General features: G+C 36.8%; 1 protein-coding gene across 5 annotated transcripts in view; it reads left to right on the top strand.

The window, feature by feature from the left end:
- Window positions 1–19549, top strand: part of Pwwp3b (PWWP domain containing 3B) — a 34986-nt gene extending 15437 nt beyond the window's left edge. For 4 of the 5 annotated variants that reach the window (XM_074064375.1, XM_074064376.1, XM_020152109.2 and 1 more), the window contains 3 exons: window positions 12053–12185; window positions 14435–14608; window positions 15611–19549. In XM_074064375.1, coding sequence (XP_073920476.1) covers window positions 15831–17918 — 2088 coding nt within the window. In that variant the 5' untranslated portion in view covers window positions 12053–12185; window positions 14435–14608; window positions 15611–15830 and the 3' untranslated portion in view covers window positions 17919–19549. The remainder of the gene's footprint in view (window positions 1–12052; window positions 12186–14434; window positions 14609–15610) is intronic. The other variant, XM_074064378.1, reaches the window with a different exon arrangement.
- The last annotated feature ends 1122 nt before the right edge of the window (window positions 19550–20671 follow it).

Genomic DNA, 20671 nt, shown 5'->3' with positions numbered 1-20671 from the left:
TGTGCTTTTTTCCATAATGATTGTACTAATTTACATTCCCATTAGCAGTGTATAACGGTTCCTTTTCCTCCACAACCTCACTGACTGTTGTTTGTATTCTTGATAATAGCCATTTTGACTAGAGTGAGGTAAAACCTTGATGTCATTTTGATTCCCATTTCCTTTATGGTCAGAGATGTTGAGCATTTCTTCATGTATTGGCCATTTGTACTTCTTCCTTTGAAAATTGTTCAGTTCACTTGCCCATTTATCCATTGAGTTGCTGATTCTTTGGGAATTTAGTTTTTTGAGCTCCCTGTAATATTCTGGTTATTAATCCCTTGCCAGATGTATAACTGGCAAAGATTTTTCTCCCACTGTATAGATTGTTTATTCAGTCTAGTTACTGTTTCCTTTGCTGTAGAGAAGCTTTTTAGTTTGATGCAGTCTTATTTATCTATCCTATCTCTTATTTGCTGAGTTATTGGAGTTCTATTCAAGTAGTTATTGCCTATGCCTATATGTTCCAGTGTTTTCCATATTATTTCTTGGAGTAGTTTCAAAGGTTTAGATCTTACGTTGAGAAATTGGATGCACGTTGAACTGATGTTAGTACAGGGAGAGATACAAGGACCTAATTAAAGTCTAATACATGTTCATCAGTTTCCCCAGCGCCATTTGTTGAAGAGGCTTTCTTTTCTCCAACCTGTATTTTCGGTTCCTTTGTTGAAAGTTAAATAGATGTAGCTGCAAGGATTTATCTCTGGGTCTTCCATGCTATTTTCATTGGTTTTCTTGTCTGTCTTTATGTAAGTACCATGCTATTTTTATTGCTATGGCTCTGTAGTATAGTTAGGAGTCAGGTACTGTGATACCTCCACATCATTACTCTTTTTGCTTAGGATTGTTTTGGCTATTACAGGTCTTTTGTGCTTCCATATGAATTTTAGGATTGACTTTTTTAATCTCTGTGAAGGATTGTAACATATAGAGTGCTTTTTCGTAATATAGCCATTTTCACAATATTGATTCTGCTGGTGTATGAGCAGGAGGGATCTTTCGTTTTTGCATTTATTGGCATATAATAGTTGTACAGGGGAGATACATTGTGACATTTACATATGTGCTTACAATATATCTTAACCCCCTCCATCATTCTCTGTCATTTACCCCTGCTTCTTAGAACTATTCTTCTGATGTATTTGATTTCTTTCTTTGGTGAGTTACCATTTTCATTGTAGAGGTCTTTCATATCCTTTGTTAAATTTATTCTTAGGTTTTTGTTTTCTTGAGGCTGTTGTGAATGGAGTTGTTTTCCTGATTTCTTTCTCAGTCTGTTCATTGTTGGTGTATAGAAAAGCTACTTATTTTTGTACATTGATTTTTATATCCTGCAACTTTGCTGGAAGTGTTTATGATGTCTAAGAATTTTTATGTTTATGAATTTGAGACTTTCCACATCTTTGTTAAGCTCCTCTTTCACATCTTTTCACATCTTGTATTGCCTCCTTTATTTCATTTATCTTTTTAAAATAATTTCCTTGGTTTTGTTCCCATGTTTGTTTAAATCCTCTTTGAGTTCATGTAATTATTTTTGTGTCTTCTCAGTTTTTAACCATATTCTTTTGGTATGCTTTGAGTTGTTTTTGTATGTCTTCTTTAATCTCCTTCAACATTCTTTCAAACTCAGAAACTGAGAATTCATGCCCTTCACTGTCTGCCAAATCCTCTATTGTGTGATTGTTAACTTTTTAAGGAGTCATATTCTCCTGCCTTCTCTCATTCCCCATATTTCTGTTTTGAGATTTGCTCATATGTTTTTGATTAGCTGGTTGTGGATTTTAATCACCTATTATCTTTCCCTTGACTTAATTTCTGTGCTCTGGCTAGCTTAGTTGTTAGCTAGGTTGTATTGTTTCTGTTCACTGACCTGGAGTTATAACTTAGCAATAACAAATTTCACAGACTCAATGACAAACCAGTTATTTACATAGCATATAACCCTTAGCAGTGTTATCTATAAATGGGGGTTTTGGGGAAATATAAGTTGCTTGCATAGAGATTGAAAGTTAGGTAATAACGATGGGGATAGAAGAGGAGATGAGGGGAATGGAGAATGGGAAAGAATAGGTATAAGGTGTGAGGGCAATGGTGTAATAAGGTTCTAATGTGTGTAAAGATATAGTTCAGTCATTGTGGAGGAGGGTGCTATTGTTAGAAATTGCAGAAGGATAGAAAGGATGGGAGTAATGTATGTAATTGGTATAATAGACTCCTTGGTGAGTGGTTAGTGCGGAGGAGATAGGGACAGTGGGGGGAAGGGAAGGAAAGGAGAGGAAGATAAGGAAAGGGAAGGAAGAAAAAAGCGGGGATAGAGAAAAGAAAATAGAATAAAAGAAAGCTAAGCAAATTAAAATTTCAACAGAATGTAAAAAAGATCAGTAAAAAATAATTGCACACACATATTGTCCAAATTTCTTACTTCTTGTGCAGAATTGTGTTTTTTCTCTGAGTTCCGCACTCCCCTCTGATTTCTAATCATCAGGTTTTAGACTGTCACTCTTTTTCTGGATGCTGCCCCTTTAGACAGAAGCTTTCTCTGGGGTTCTTCCCCTTCCTTTGGATAGATATGGTTGGCTGAGTGGCAATTATTGGTGCTTCTCTCTACCATACAGATTTGGGGCTTAAACTCAGGACGTTTAAGCTTTTCTTGGTAGGGGAGCAGTCAGGTTCAGCTTATTAGAGTAGCCAGTTTCTATGAGGTGGTCTCATGAGGAGCTGATGTGTGAGCAGTGGCCACCCCTTCCTGCCCACAGGCAAGTCTGGGAGCTAGAGTTGAGCTGTTTGGTTCAAAAACTCTTCTCTGGGAGGTAGTTAGTTTCAGTTTGCTACTAGTTTCTTCTTTTTTTTAATTGTCATACTAGGTAGGGGTATATTGTGACATTTACAAAAGTTCTTACAATGTATCACATACATCATACTTGAATTCATCCCCTCCTCCTCTCTTCTTTATCCCCCCTTTCTGGAACAGTTTCAGCAGTAATCATTTTTGCATTAACATACATGTATACACAGTATTTGCACCATATTCACCCTTCTACCCACTATCCCTGCCACCTCCTCCCTCCCACTGGTATCAACCCCCACCCTCTGGGCATAACCTGTTCCACCCTCCTGTTATCCAATTTTGTAGAAGAAAAAAGAAAGAAATGACATTTTTGCTTATTTAAGATAAAGCTAACACAGGGAGTTTCCTTGTAGCATTTCCATGTATATATATATTATAACCCCAATTGGTTCATCTCCTCTATTTTTCTTCATTCCCTTTCTTACGATGGTTTCAACCAGTTTAAAAATTCTGTATTCATTCTCGTATAGAGAGTACATCAACCATATTCACCTTCTTAGTTTCCTTCTTTTACCCTACCCCTCTCATATGTGACCTCCCCTTAGTGTGACCTGTTTTTCATAACATTTCTGTATTTGTGTTAGGTCTATATTCCACATATGAGAGAAAACATGTGGCATTTGATCTTCTGAACCTAACTTCACTTAAGACCATGTCCTCCAGTTCATCCATTTACCTGCAAATGACAAAATTTCATTCTTTGTGACTGAATAGAATTCCATTGTATATACATACACATCTTCTTAATCCATTCATCAGTAGTGGGTCATCTTCGCTGTTTCCGTAGCTTAGCTATTGTGAATAATGCTGCATAAGAGTTCCTTTTTCCCCACATCCTTGTCAACATTTGTTGTTTGTGTTCTTGATGATAGCCATTCTAACAAGAGTAAGGTGGAATCTTAACGTGGTTTTGATTTGCATTTCCTTTATGGCCAGGGATGGTGTCACTAACTAGCTTCTTGAAGGGTTTTGAACACCCTTTCCCTAGGCTGTGCCAGCTGAACTGCTCCTATCCTACCAGGCAGAGTGGGAAGTTTCACTATGTTTATTAGTGCAAGAGGGGTGCGATCAGTGCCCAGAAGCTGAGCTGGACTATATGATTTCCTCAAGGAAGGAAAATGCAGCAAGCTCACTTGAACAGGTTGTAGTTGTCGCTCACTGGTGTCTAAGGTCAGCGAGTCTGGGTCACAAGCAGCAGTCAGAGGTTCCGTGTCCATGATTCTTGGTAGGTTCACAACTCAAGCACTTTCAGAATTTGTTTTGTGGTCCTCTGCGTTGATTTTTTTTTGTTGTTCTTAGGGGAGAGAGAGAGAGAGAGAGAGAGAGAGAGAGAGAGAGAGAGAGAGAGAGAGAGAGAGAGAGAAAGAGAAAGGGAAAAAAAAAGGGAAACTGCTGGGGCTCAGCAGTGCGACAGCTGGCATCAACAGTGCCTGGGTGTCTTGGGTCGTTTTGCTCTATAGAAAGATGGTTTAAAGGTTGATCATTGTACATTTGGCCTACCTATGATATATTGGTGATATCTTACTTGATGGAGTAGCCAGGTTTCCCTACCCTTGCTACCATGAACCTAAAGTTTTCTTTCAGGCTTGTGAGAGCTCTGTATGGAGAGTGGAGTATATTGCAATCCCACACTATTATTGTGTTAGTCTTATCTCTGCTTTTGAATCCAGTAATGATTTTTTTAACAGAGTTGTGTGCGCTGATGTTTGGTGCATATATGTTAAGAATTGTCATTTCCTCTTGATGGATTGCTCTCTTTATTAATATGTGATGGTCTTCATTGTCTCTTCTAATTTTGGTCTGAAGTCTGCTTTATCAGATATGAGTATCACTACTCCTTCCTGCTTTTTAGGTCCATTTGCTTGAAAGATCTCTTTCTACCCTTTCACTCTAAACCAGTGTTTATTTTTTTCAGTGAGATGCATTTCTCATTAGCAACAAATGGTTGGGTCTTGCTTTTTAACGAGATTCACTATTATAATTCTTTTGATTGGGGAATTGAAGCCATTTACATTCAGCGTTACTATTGAGAGGTATGTAATATTTACAGTCATTTTGTTGTTTTTCTGATGTTTATTTTCCCCTATTCCTTGTTTGCTCATCTACTTGGTTAGTGGGCTTTATTTCTTGCATTTCCTGATTGCATCTGTTTTCTTTTGTGTTTAGGAGTCCTGTAAGTATTTTCTATAGTGCTGATTTGGTGGCCATGAATTCCTTTAGTTTTTGCTTATTGTAGAAAGTTTCTATTTCTCCTACAATTATGAAGGATAGTTTTGCTGGATAAAGTAGTCTAGGTTGACAATTGCTTTCTTTCAGGACTTGAAATATATCATTCCATGTCCTCCTTGTATTTAGAGTTCATATTGATAAATCTTGTTATTCTGATGGGGTTGTTTTTCTTTTGCAGTTTTCAATATTCTTTCTTTGTTCTGTATATTTGGTGTTTTACTTATAATACACCTGGAGGTTTTTCTTTTCTGAACCTGCCTGTTTGGTGTTCTGAAAGCCTTCTGTACCTAGATATACCTCCCTTTCTCAAGATTAGGGAAGTTTTCTGCTATTATGTTACTGAATGCGTTATCTATGCTTTTAGTGTAATCTCTTCTCCTATACCATGATCTGTAAGTTTGGTCTTTTGATGGTGTCCCAGAGGTCTTGTGTATTCGTTCATTTTTTTTCTTAGTGTTTTTTCATTGCCTTGAACTTATTGATCCAGTTCCTCTATTTTATCTTCCATCCCTGATACTCTATTATCAGCATGCTCCACTCTGTTAGCCAGGCTTTCAATTGAGGTTTTTATTTGGGTTATTGAGCTTTTCATTTCCAATATTTCAATTTGATTTTTTCAGAATTTCTATATCTTTATTGCATTCCTCTTTCATATCCTGAATTGTCTTATTTATTTCATGCAACTTTTTGTTTGAATTATCTTTAAGTTCATTTGGTGGTTTGTATCCTCTTTGAATTCATTCAGTTGTTCATACAGCTTCTCTTTAACTTCATTGATCATTTTTGTCATTGCTTTTTTTAAATTCGTTGGTTGATATTTCTTCTTCACTTTTGTTTAAGGCTTTTATTGTGGAGTTTTGGCATTTGAGGGAGAGCTGTTGGTTTGTTACTTCATATTTTCATGTTTCTGCATTTGGATTTATATACTGGGGTTGTTTTTGGTTGGAGGTTCCAATCTCCTGTGTCACTTTAGTTGTGGCTTTCTCAAACATTACTTAGGACTGGGTAGTGGCTGGATCATGGTGTGTTTTCTTGTCTCTAGACTGGGGTGTTTGGCTTAGCTTCAGTTCTCAAGATGCTCGGTGCCACCACCTACTCCATACAGGGAGAGAGGAAGCTTAGCTGCTAAAGCTATCACAGTTGATAAGCCACAGCCTTGAGATTATGGCAATTCTTTAAAAAGATCCAGCCAGCACTGCTGCTGCTCTAGTATCTCTAGAGTTATGTTGGAGGAAAGATGAATCTTCATGATCTAGGAATTTGGAAGAGACAGGGCTTAACTCTCATGGGTAATACAAGTATATGGATTGTTTGGGCATTTTTTCTTTCAATTCTGGGGTTTGAACTCAGAGCATGCACCTTGAGCCACTCCACCAGCCCTTTTTTGTGAATGGTTTGTTCAAGATGTGATCTTGCAAACTATTTGCCTGGGCTGGCTTTGAACCACAGTCCTCCTGATCTCTGCATCCTGAGTAGCTAGGCGCCCAGCTAACTATATGGTTTTATAAGGCAGAAAGAATGGTGGCTTAGTTTTAATAGAAGGGGTTAATGAGAAAGTGAAGTGAAATAGATAGAAGAGATCTAGATAATATTGTGTTAAGGGAGAGAGGATGAAAATAAATGGAGAAAGTTGCGTAAACAAACAAAACAGAAACAAAAAAAAGATGATCTGGCATTCTGTTTACCAGCTGAAAGTATAGGTATAACAGAGATAGAAGAACATATGAGATGGAGAGCAGTCCTAGTTGTAGATGGGGAAAGTATAAATGGGGAAGAGCAATAGGAAAGGAACTGGAAGAAAAATGTATTAAGATTGAATAATGAAAGGCAGGTTTTGTAGCTCTCTTATGTCTGCAGAGAAAAGTAGAGTAAGAAAAGCAGAACTAGAGAGAATGGGAGAGATTGCAGAATTATACAACTCAGATATGCAAGAAACAAAACAATACAAGACTACACATTAAAAATCAAAACATCCAAAATTTAACAGTGACAAAAACAAATTAGTATATAAGAAAATTTGAGAATTTGCTATGCTTTTCTTAGCAGGTGTTTTCCCTCCCTGTGTCCTGAGTCTTTCAGTCCATTAGGTGGCAGTCTAGCTAGATAGCAGACTGCACCTTTTCCAGTGCAGGGTGGAAGGGGGGAGGTGTCAGAATTTGGATATCTGAATATTATCTTTGATGAAGGACTCTGAAGTTTGGACTGTCAATATGCCAGTCTCACACCATTCTTCCTTCACTTACAGGTTTTCCTTTCTCAGGCCCTCCACTATTTACTGGCTGTTACTGTAATTTGGGCACAGTCTTTTGTTAGGTACATGCTCCAGTGGCATGCTCTGCAATGGAATGGAATGTGTGTAGTCAGGTAGTTCCCAACAAAGATGCATGGCACTGCACTTTCTCTGATGGGGCTGTGGCTGGCAGCAGTGCCCTACTGGCCTTGTGGACTCTATGTTTTTTTTTTTGTCACAGTGAGGATGGTTTTGTTGCCTGCTGTTTCTTACTGTCTGCCACTTTGCAATTCATATACCAGATGCACCAGGTAAGAGCACCACGTGGGAACTTCTGGGGTCCCAGTGCAGAGCATGCAGTGCCGGAGTTTGTGGATGTAGGGGATCCTGTGCTTGGCAGACAGTGCCTCTGTGGGTCCATGGGCAAAGAATGCCAGACGTGGCCTCTTGTGCCCTGTGTGTGGGCTTCTGGGTACCAGGTGAGGGCTTCAGGGCACAGGGGACATGAGCCAGGTGTGCCAGGCCTTGGTGGATCCATGAGCTGAGTTTGCTAGCCATGGGATTCAGTGTGTAGGAAGGAACTTCTGGGTACAGTGAGGGTTTGTTCCCTGTGCTCTAGGTACTGGACTGGGGCTTCTGCAACCACGATATGTGGGTCCTTGCTGTTAGAATTCCTTTTGGCTCTTAGAGAATTGATTCTTTGCAGTTCTTCAGGGAGTTAGGTGTGAGCATTGTTGTTCTATAAGGTGTGCCCATGAGAAAGAATGCCAGATGGTATCACTCAGTTGCCATCCTGCCTCACATCATTTGTATTGACTTTTAATCTGATATTATTAAAGTTATTTGTTAGGTCTGGTAAATTTTTTTGTATATTCATTAAGATTTTCTGTATAGATCATCATGTTGTTTACAAATACAGTTTTACTTCTTCCTTTCCAATCCACATGCCATTAATTTATTTCTTAAATGTTTTATTATTAGCATATAATAGTTGTACAGGGGGATGCATTGTGATATTTACATATGTGCTTACACCATATCTTAGATTCACCCCCTCTACCGTTCTCTCTCATCCACCCTCCTCTCCATCTTAGAACAATTTCAGTAGGTTTCATTATTCTGTTTTCATTTGTAAATACAAAATACATCCACAATATTCACCCTTATTCACCCTTTCCTTATGCTCTCCCCCTTCTACTGGTACCCGTCCCCAGAAAAGGACTTGTTTTAACCCGTCCTTCACTTTTTAAAAAATATATAGTGATAGTCCAAGGGGATTTTGCCTTGGCATTTGATATATGTATATATCATGCTTTAATTAGATTAACCCCCAGTATTTACTGCATCACCCTGCTTCCCTATTATTTAACAGCTTACAGTGCATTGTTATATTGTATTTATATATAGATGGGATGTTTCAATATTTTTATTCTTTAATATTCTCTTTTCCTCTCCTGCCTCCTGTCCTCTCAGACTCATTAATACAGTCTTGCTCTCTCTCACTACATACATAAATACACACATGTATATATATGATTATGTATGTATACATTATTTGTGACTTATTTTAAGTCTTGTTTTATTAGCTGGGATCTCCACTATAATTTTATCTAGAGATGTTGAAAGCAGACATTCTTGCCATGTTTGTGAATTTTAGTAGAAAAGCATTCCATGTTTCACTATTAAGTATGATGATAACTGTAGGCTCTTTTGTAGATGCCCTTGATCAGGTTGAAGAAGATCCATTTATTTTACAGTGTGTTCAGGGTTTTTATCCTGTGTGTTTGTAGAATGTTATTAGATGGATTTTTTTGCATCAGTTGAGAATTTTCTTTTTAATCTGCTATATGATGTTACATTGATTGATTTGCAAATGTTGAACCATACTTACATTCCTAGGGTAAGCTCCATTTGGTCATGATATATCATTCTTCTTTCACAAAAATGAGTAGGGACAAAGCAGGAGACCTAAAGAGCCCACATCAGGCTTTGATCAAAGCCCAAATTGGCTTTGATTAATAATTAAAATACTCATAATAATTTGGGCTTTGATTGATAGCATTTTATTGAGGATTTTTTTCTATATTTATCACAAATACTAATCTGTTGTTTTCCATACTTGTTAATGTGAGGGTTTTTGGCATCAGGTTAATGTTGGTGCTATAAAATATGTTGGAAGATTGTTCTGCCTTTTCTCACTTCATTGCCTTGGCCTGCATAACTTATTTATTGAGTCTGGGGTGTCAGAGGGTTTTTCTCCATGATTCTCCACCCTTAATTTTCAGGAGTCCCTTCACACCTATGCCACCAGAGGAGGATCTGTCTTCATGGTATTGCTGATTTTGGAGCTACTGTTAGTATTAGTAGCTAGGCTCATGGTGAGGCAGGAAATGTTGTCTGTGGTCCTGTGTAGAGACTCAATCTTTGGGAGGCACCTATGCACCTGCATCTTCAGTCTGGGCCTTTGTTTTTTAGCATTCTTTCCTCTTCTCATGGCAGCTGAACTCAGATTTGCTTGTTCTTTGGTGGGAGATATTTTCATGCTCCTTCCTCAGAAATAGCTGACGATGACTTTTTACTCATGTAAGATCTTGGGCCCAAGAGGGTTTCCTGCCACTCCTTAAGGGTTTCTTAGTTCTACTTCTCCCCCAACAGCAGTGGGTGTCTGCCACTGTCCTGAGGATGGGGGAGTTTTCTATTTGTCTCTCCCCAGGCAGATGAGTTTTCCTTCTTTTCCTCCCCTAGAAGCACTAGGTGATTGCCTGGATCCAGGAAATGATTTGTTCCCTCTCCCCTAATAGCTTACTGCTTTTGCTTTTCTTGATAGAATGGTATGGATTTAAGGGTGTGGAGCTATGTATCTGCCTTTTGCATTTTGAACCAGTGATGTGGGCTCTTTAGGTCCCTGCTCATTTTTGTGAGCTGTGGTTAAGGACCAGGAAAAAGAACTTGACAGTAAATATAAAAGTGAGGGAGGATTCAGGTAACACAGCTGACAAACTAGCCCATACTTTAAGAAAAAAACAAAAAATCTGAGGTGATTTCTTCTTATCAGTTTGAGTGACAACCACTTTATCTCCATGCTCTAGCAAACATGAACTGGTGTGCATATACTGTCTCTCTTTGAAGGGACTGATCACCCTTTTATATTTAATTTAATGTAGTTCTCTGATGAGCTGAAGAAAAGTTGACTTTGTAGGTTATGTAAATATTTGTCATTCTTGTTATGGATGATAGGGTCTTATGTCTTTTTATATCCTACGTGAAACTAGTGCTTTGTGATTATATATGACTGTTATTTTTTGTTGTTTTAATTAAATATGCCTAAGGAAGAAACAAATGGCTTGTAAAGCATACTTATAAAGAGTTGCTTTTTATATGATTATTATGTTTTTCTTCAAATTTCTTTAACCATTAAAGTCATATTTTAAAGTATTATACATTATGTGTATATTATGTGTATCATACATTTTGTATACAGTTCTCTGGATTTTCAAGTATGTCTAGACTCATAACCACAACCACCAGTGAGAAGAGTTCCATCATCCTGACCATTTCCTCATGCTATCCCTTTATAGCTACACATTCCCCCACCTGTAACACCTGGCAGCACTCATTTTTTCACCATTGCTATACTTCCATCATGTTGAAAATGTTGTATTTGTTCCATAGGATGTAAGAAAGTTGGGTCCCTTAGTGACAGCTTGAAACAAAGAAACTTCCTTTCTGGCTACTTGATGACTTAGAAAATAAACATCAGCAAAATAAACTTTTTGAGTATTAAGCCTCTGAGATTTAAGAATTGTTTATAGCCCCAACAATATATGAGTTGAGAAGTAGCCTTCATTAATTTACTGGTATTTATCATTCTGATATTAATGCTTATATAACTAATTTTTAAAATGCAATTATATATGAGTAACACCACATATGTTAGATATATTACCAAGGCAAATAAAATACTTCATTCCCCAAATATCAATAATACTATTCAAAATTGGCTTTCTATTTAAATCAGAAATTTAAATTTAAATAGGAAAATTTTGATAAATAGAATGCATAAAATACGTCACAAGCATAGAAATAAATAAAGGCATATCAATTTAAAAATTAATTCTCCCCACATTGAATTGCCCAACTGAAAAACAATGAAATGCATGAAAAGGGAATTGACACTTATTGATAACCACATATAAAATGGATACTTTACTGCCAAACCAGTAATTTCCTACCTTTACTCAGAAGTAAACATATATGTGAAGAAATCTCTAGAACTCTCCTGAAGGGTTTAAAGAGAAGAATGGAGTAAAAGGAAAGATACAACCATGTCTTGGAAACAGAAAAAATAATTATAAAGAAGTCAGTTCTCTCTCAAATAATGTACAGTTTTGATATAATCCTAATCAGTATCCTTAACAGTCTGTTTTAATGGAGATTTTACCAGAAGAGGATTTAATTCACCTGTAGAGGTAAGAAGTCAGAGAAGGCAAGGGAAGATATCTGCAAGTAACATTTTAACTGGATTTTTTTGTATGATAAAGTAATTTGCTACCTTTTTTCATCAAGAAATTACCTACCTTAATGGTCTGAATAGAAATTAAACATGCACTTGTTGTCGTTACACTGTAAAGATCTTTAAAAAGGAGTATTTCCAAACTTCACCTCTTCAAAGATTTCTCTTGGCAATTCTCTCTCCTGTAATTCAGGGAGGGGCCTTTTGCTCCTCATCACAGACAGGGGGCAGAGCCTTTTCTGAGCAGCTTGGCAGTGAGCTCTGCTCAGCCAGTCTTGGAGGGGGAGCTGCATTTCACCAGGCTGCAGCTGACAAGAAGCTTCAAGGTAATGTCTGTCTTAATTTTATTTTCTAGTAACTTCTCAGCCCTGGAGTAAAGATGAGAAACATAGGGACAATAGTTTTGGAGTGGCAGAAATGGTGTGTTGTTTTGAGAGAATTGTTGCCATTTCGAAGGAATTAATCCTCTGGAATTTTTTTTTATCTCCCAAGGCCATAGTGGGAAAGGGGGTGATCAGATTACTGCCTCTAAATTAAGGCTTCAGTGCAGCATGGCTCTTCATACTAATTCATTGACTTGGCATACTATGTTTATATTGTTAGATATTCTATTATTTTTTGAAGTTGTAAGCATTAATTCATACACAAATATAATTGATAGAAGTATTGATAGCATAGAGGAATTACTTCTATAAATTGATACATAAAAAAGTATGTGTATGTGACATGTGTGTGAGCATGGAAAAGTCATTAAAGATGTAGTTGACTGAAGACATTTGCATGTGGTATATGCATATTTTATATATATATATATGTAATTAGAAAAAGTCTGAAAGAAAATAAACTCTCATTTTAACATCCCAGCATTTCTGGGTAGTCAGGTTGCTTGAATATTATTTGTAACGTGTTTCATTAGCTTTAGAGTAGATTTCCTCAGTATTTTCATAATCATGAAGGAAAAAGGAAGCTGAAACAACATACCCATTTTTGTCTCAGATGCATAAACATTCATAAGCATACACGCACACAAACATGCTCCCATGACCCCTTACCTTTTTCCAATAGTGGAATATTCCCTTAATATGAGCAAATTTGTAGCCTGTTGCTGTTTCAACCATAGCCCTGTGTATGTCCTCCTTGCAATTCATTACTTCAGGCTACACTCATGGTCAGCAAGAACCATTTCTCTGTATCATCTAAGTAGAGTATTTGGTTTGTTTCTGCAGCCAAATTTAGTATTATATGTACCAATAGCATGGTACATCTTTACTATGAAATATTATGTATATGATATATAGAAACACAAACCTCATTTAGTGATTTGAAAATGTCTAAGAAATACTATAAGATAAAGGAGATTATAGAATAGTACATATTACATGCTCTCCCTTAAGACTAAATATGTGTTTTAGTTTAAAGTGTGTATATATATATTTTTTTCTTTTTTTACTATAATCTGTGCAACCAAATCTGGAAAACATATCTACCAAAACTGGGGTTATTTGAATAATTGAAGAAATAGGGATAACTTTACTGTTCTCTATTTTAAAAATATTATGCACATATGAATAAAAGAAAAAATAATAAAAAATTACTTTATACTTGTTTTTTTTACATCTTCATGAAAATCTTGAGATAAATATTTTAAACTAGGGGAATGCCTAATTTAAAATGACTTATTAAAATTATGTGGGAAACACCTTATGTAGAACAGTGTTCAAGCCATGCTCTTAAATGGGGTCCCTGAAGCTGATTTCAAATGATATAATATGTGTGTGTGTGTGTGTGTGTGTGTGATTGCTATTTGTATAGAATTGTACTTTCTTTTATATATGTCTTTTTGCATCTTTTCAATTTTAATAAGCTTCTGGATGTTTTTATAATCACAAACATTGTGGTTATAAAGCTGTTATGATCCTGTTACAATCCCATACAACAAAACCCTTAAATTAAAAATACTGAATTCCAGAAGCTCGAGAAGACTCCTGTCTGGCTAGTGTAGTTCCCATCCTTCTCCCATAAGAAGGATCTAGTAGTGATTAAGGTCCTGCCTACTCATCATGGGCAGGCTGAATGAAGTTCCAGTTGTGGTCACAAGATGGCACTTGCCAAATAGCCTAAATTTTTTCCAGGCAACCATTTTTAAGAAGTAGGCAAAGCAGTGGAACTATTTTGTATTTGAACACTATGAGGCAGCATGTACTGTATAACTGAGTCCACTAAAAATTTTGCAAGTGTAAAGGAAATTCACATAATGACTGATGTGAAGATTTTCAAACAGAAAAATCTGTAATTCTGACTTGTAGACACAAGATAATTGTTGCTTCTTTCTCTCCTATTGTGACCTCCCTCTTTTCTGGAGGAAGAGTTCAGCTTGAGCTAAATAACATAACATGTCCCAAAGAGCATTTCACATTTTAAGAACATGTGGGAAAATACATGACATCTACATCAAGGATAAAATTTTACCTCATCCCTGTGTTCCAGAATGATGTGCCTGGTAGAATTTTGGTAGGGAAATTTCTTTATATATTTTCCATTTTATTGGGTTGATTCCCTGTCTTCTTTTAAACAGCTAAGGTTAATATCAGAGGTGTACGTGACTTGAGAAATCTGTGTGTGATGTCAGTTTAACCCTAGAAAAGCAGTGCGGCCAGAGAAGTGCCCAGGAGAGTGAAGACTCTGCTGGACAAGCAGTTGGAGTGAGGACAGCTGAACTATAGGGTCACCAGGATCCACGTGACAGAAGGTAAGACTCTTCCCATTTCATAAAACATTCCACAATTGAGATCTTGAAGGATAATTTTTCTTCCTGCTTTGCAGCTGTAGTATTTTAAATTTAAAACCACATTTTAAATTTATGTTCAGCTCAGAATTTGAGGTGCAATTCATTTGGTTCCCATCTGGCAGTCACAACATTTGTACTTAAAAGTCATAACATCTAGCTTTGAAAGAATCTCATGCTTTAAAACACTTTGAAGATATCATAAAAGAGGTTATTCAGACATCTACCTGAGCTTCCAGCCATTGGACTAATGATAAAATCCTTGACAGGCACCCTATCCAATAAGTGGCTATAGCAATATTCTGAGTCTCTGTATACTTTTTACAAGGTCACTTATTATTTACTGGGTCTAGCAGATACATAACCCATTGTCTTTGTCTGATGTTTTGGTAGAAGAGCAAAGCACATGCAGCTTAAAAATTATAAAACTGCATTTAGCTAGCACATCTACCTGTTCAGTGAGTTCTTTTTGGACATGTAGCATTAGAATTGTTAACTTACTATAAACACCAAATTTTGAGCTCAATCCAGACCTTCTCAGTTAGACTTTAAAGATGGGGCCTAGAAATCAAAGAAGTCCTCCAGATGACTCTGATACCTACTAAGTTCGGAGACTCACAGGTATAATGTTTAGAGTACAGTAACATTAATGTATTTCTGTATAACACAAATATATCAAAGTATCTAATGACAACTAGATTCCTTGCACACCACCACAAGCTCTCCCACCTCTGCTAATATGTATATGCTTTCACTTTTTAATAAACGTGAATTCTTGAATTTGAGGTATTATGAAACAAATTTTCCACTTCTTACATCTCCTTACATTATGTTGCATTTTTGTCTGTCTGATTCCTGATTGAGAATTGTTCTTTCTAGTCTATCTTTTGTCTGTTTGCAATTGCTTATGTTCTGCTTTGGCCAAATGATTTTATTTACTAATACTTTTCTTTTTCCCTATTTTAGTATCTTCCAGATATTTCCTATTCAAACAGCATGTTCAATATCCTGGGAAAATTTTGATTGAAGAAAACTAGGGCACTCAGGCCATAAACTCCTTGTAGTCATAAATCAAGAGACTTTTCTGAGACTTTTGTCTGTGGTAGGACTTCTGTTTGTAGTGACAGGGGCAGCCAGCCACCTCATCCTCTGACATTAACTACTTGGCATACAAATCTAAAGCATAATGGATGCCGAGTATGTCCTGTGCAATTGGAAAGACCAGTTATGGCCAGCAAAAGTTTTGTCTAGATCTGAGATTTCCTCAAATAGTAAAAGAAAAAAGGCATTTTCCCTAGAAGTTCAAATACTCTCACTAGATGAAAAAATTACAGTGAATAGCACAGAAACAAAAATCCTAAATAAATCTCAAATTGAAGCCATTACCCCCTCCCTAGCAGTACAGTCAGTGGTCAGTGCTCTACCTAGAGAGGAAACAGCTTATGAAAGATCACTAAAAGTGGCGTTGGATATCCTGAATGAGAAAAGAAATTTGAGTCAAGAAAGTATTTCAGATGAAGATGAGATCACTATACTATCTGAGAATGTACCACAAAAGCCGTCTGATTCACCCCCTCTTAAAAAGTATCGGAAGCATGAAGGGGACTTACCGAAGTGTCTTGAGAAACGTGAAGATCCAACATCCCTGGTAATATCTTCAGAGAATGATGATTCCCTATCCAATGAGAAATTACAGGTGGACACAGCCATTGATACTATTGAAAGTGAAATGGAAGTAAAGTCATCACAAAGCTTCAGCTGGAGTCAAACTTGCCCTTCACTTTCAGATGATGATGATGATGAAAAAGATGACAAGAAAAAGATTGACTTCTCAGCAGTTGTGTCTGTAAGTTCCATAGTCAAAGAGGAAAGTTCAGATATTAAAGATGAAAAGGTTGATCCATTAGATGCTCTCATTGTGCCCAAAGCTTTGAAAGAGGAGGAAAAGGACATCTTCCCAGAGCACCTGGCTGTTTCCTCTACTTGCTCTACCTCCTCAGAGAATATTGATGATCCTGGAGAGGGTCCCTCAAATCTAAATCCATGCATAGTTGCCAACCAGAATCAACCTTCTTTAGAATTAGAGATGGGTGCTGAGACATCCCCTGAGAATTGTTCAGGAGAATGTCCAGTTTCACTTAGTGCCTCTGACCCTGCCGATAATTCACTTCCTGAGAATGATGAAAGAAGTCTTGAGATACTGGACTATGAACTTAGGGAAGAAGCTCTAGTTACTAACAAGTCATTGCATCCAAATTATCTTAGTGATTTTGCATTAGAAGAAAGTGAGGAAGAAGAAGAACTTCCACGCTTCATTCTTCATTATGAGCCACGTCCATTTGAAACAGGAGCAATAGTCTGGTTTAAATATCAAAAATACCCATTTTGGCCAGCAGTGGTAAAAAGCATCAGGCGAAAGGAGCGAAAAGCAAGTGTGATTTTTGTTGAAGCAGACATGAGTCCTGAAAATAAAGGAGTTAGAGTACCTTTAAGAAAATTAAAAAAATTCGACTGTAAAGAGAAACAAGCACTAGTGGATAAAGCCAGGGAGGAGTATAGAGAGAGTATTGATTGGTGCATCTCGCTAATTTGTGACTACAGAGTTAGAATAGGTTGTGGTTCTTTTGCAGGCTCTTTCCTTGAGTATTATGCTGCTGACATTAGTTATCCAGTCAGGAAAGAAATCAAACGGGATACCTTCAGAAATTTATTTCCAAAGTTGTATAATAAAGATACTGCAGACCAAATGACAGTGAGTTCCCAGGCCAAGCAAATGGCCTTCCAGAAAACTCTCCCTGATCGCATGAAGGCTGCTCGGGACCGAGCCAACAAGAACCTCGTGGACTTCATTGTGAATGCAAAGGGAGCCGAGGACCATCTTCTGGCCATTTTAAAAGGCACAAAAAAATCCAGATGGCTGAACTCCTTTTTGCATGCAAAGAGGTTCACGCCCTGTATTGAAACATACCTTGAAGATGAAGATCAGTTGGATGAGGTGGTGAAATACTTACAAGAAATCTACAAGCAAATAGACGAAAAAATGCTGACTCGGATAAGAGGTGACAAAATTAAATTTATCCTGGAAGTTCTTCTGCCAGAAGCAATTATTTGTTCAATTTCTGCTGTCGATGGGTTAGATTATAAGGCAGCTGAAGCAAAGTATCTAAAAGGACCTTCTCTAGGCTGTAGGGAAAGAGAATTATTTGATTCAAAAATCATATTTGAAAAGAGACGGAGGTCATTAACTAATGAAGCTAATTATCCCAAGAGTTGAAACCGTGACAGGGAGTTATCATAGATAGGAGTTTAAAAACAAATCTCTTTAACAGTTCTCCCTAAAATGCAAGTGTTTTCTGAAAACGGGAGACTGGGTAATGTGTTTACTTTTTTTTAAAAGATCTTTAGGTTCTGCAGATAGCACTACATGTTTATTTTCTCCTCTTGCACTTCTTTCAGAGTCAATTTTGTCAACATATTTCAGCAGTTTTATTTTCCCATATGTTTTCAGAATGCATAATTCCTAAATGACTTTAAGGGATAGCACTATTTTGTTTAGTAGCATTTTGTGTCTTTGATATACAGTTAAATACAGTGTGTACAATCGTTTTAATATTAAAATTGCACTGGTGTTAGATTATTAAGCAACGTAATTAGCTAAGAAGTTAAAAGAAACATCGGTTATATATTTTTTGCTCAATTTTTATAAAATACTGATTTTTCTCTTAAGATAATTGAATTATTTTTTCTGCCATGCCTATTTATTTTTGGAAGAAATATATATCTCTGAGACATAGAACCAAAGATATATAAGCTTTGCTATATATTATAACTAACCACAATTGCTTTTGCAAAATGCCCTTTTCAAAAGTAAAGTAAGTGGATTTTCTGCATGTAGTCTGTATGTGTGTGAATTATAAACCAGCATGCAGAAAATAATTTTGGCAGCCTTGAACAGAATTGTTCATTCTATACTTCCTTGAAATTCCATTTAGGGGAGTGTCTATTTTTCAATGGCTGAGTAGTTTCTTAAAACAGACAGGTTTCTGGCTGACTTCATAACTAATGAAGTGGATATTCTTCAGATAAATGTTTGACAACATATAGAAGGCAGCTAGAGTCATTATAGTCACAGTCTGGCCACTCTACACTCTAGGTTTACTGCTTAAGAGTAATCTAGTTTGAGAAAAACTATAGAATAAGCAAGCACTACATTATGAATCTTTTTCTAAGTATGTAAGCATTGCCTCAAACAGAGTAAGCTTTAGCAGTCTTGCTTATTTGTTTAATGATTCCAGTTGGTCCCAATAATATAAATGAAAACTGGTAAGTTATTCCGAATGACAAAAAGGACTACATGGACCAGCATCTGTTAATTTAGAAATGGGTCACAGAAAAAGCTTCCATTGGCTAAATGGGACAGTTATTCTCATATGGTTAAATACACACAGAATTTTGAAGCCAAGAAATTGTTTATTCTAACTGAAAAGATTTTTTTGTGAAACTAAATCTTAGATAAGGTAGTTTATTTTAAAAACTTGATGTTAAGCAGAAGTGCCAAAAGCTGAACATGAACCTTTCTGCATATTTACCTCTAAGAGTGAGACAACTGTCACTCTTGGGCTCTTGTTATATGTAAACGTGGCTACATGTTTATGTAAACTTTGCAAAAGTTTGGTATTTGGTTTAACATAAAACCATTATATCCTTCACCTTAGATGTTCACTTCATATTTCAGATTGTGAAGCTACACTAGTGATGTTTGTGTAAATTAAAATGTATGTATACATACGTGTGTGTATATATACACAACACAATTTGCTTAGAACTTTTGCTTGTTGTAGTTGCCATCATTTTAATGCTTGTTATAAGTTATGATTTTAAATAAATATTTACTTTCATGGTTGATTTTGTATTCTCAAAGAAAGCTTTCCCAATTTTATAAGCTACAAATCCCACAAAACCTTCTCAGGATCCTGTCTGAAAAGTAACAGTGCTCCTCAAGTGTAAAACCTCTATCAGTCTACATACCTCCTATTATGGCCCTGAGAAGTATTTGACAACAGACCATCACCACACAATAAGTGGACTTTATACCTTGGAAAACACCATGTTTATGCTATAATACAGTACTATTCCAATATATTATCCCCCTCAGTATTCTCAGTGATCTCTCTCTGTCTCCTGGGTCTAATATATTTTATTACCTCATTCATTGATTCATAGCATTGTGAGTCAGGAGATCAAATATATATGGTTTAAAGTTCTGTCCTAAGGATAGATTGCAGGTTCCACAGAAAGGAAATGTTACTCCTGTGACCCAGGTGATAGGTAATTTGTAAAATGTCTGATGGACTACTTCATCACAGTGAGAAATAGTTTATTACCATTGTGGACTAGCTAACTTTATTTAAAAATGGAAGTCCCAAGTTTCCTCATATATTCCTGGGTGTCTGGTGTGTGATAATGAATGGGTACCTGCCTGGTTCCTCAAAATACCATGTACCTTGTGACATATGTTGAACCGAAAGAAGTGTGCCTCAGGTATGTATCTGTTCTCCTTGAATTGGTCACTGAATAGCATTTGGGTTGTGGAAGAGGATGAGCTTGGCTTCCAACTCAATGTGGACTCATATCCCTGCTGGCCCAAGTATTTGTTAAGGCAGGTTCTAAGATTTTCCCAAGCTGAATCTTTAGCACAGGTTTGTGTGTCTGAGCAGAAAGCCTGACCTGTCACCCACCCTAACCCATTTAGTTAAGGAAGCCATCATCTCCTACAGTTACAAAGCAGACTGCTTAATGTGAGACACAGATTCTATTTTTATAGTATGCAGAGGTGCATGGAGACTGCATGAATAATATTTAGAGGTTTCTATATCTACATACCTATATTCTGGCAAGGAAAGAGTAGAACCCTGAGACCTGGAATAGTAATGAATGTAAGGATCTTGAATATCTTAAATCACCTGAAACCCCCATCCTGGCATTAGCAGGCACCTAAACCTGTACTGTTGTAGAGCAGCCTCTGTC

This window comes from Castor canadensis, chromosome X (genome assembly GCF_047511655.1).
Source record: "Castor canadensis chromosome X, mCasCan1.hap1v2, whole genome shotgun sequence".
Classification (NCBI taxonomy): domain Eukaryota; kingdom Metazoa; phylum Chordata; class Mammalia; order Rodentia; family Castoridae; genus Castor; species Castor canadensis.
Note: the sequence above shows the minus strand (reverse complement) of the source record. Positions and strands in the feature narration are given on the sequence as shown.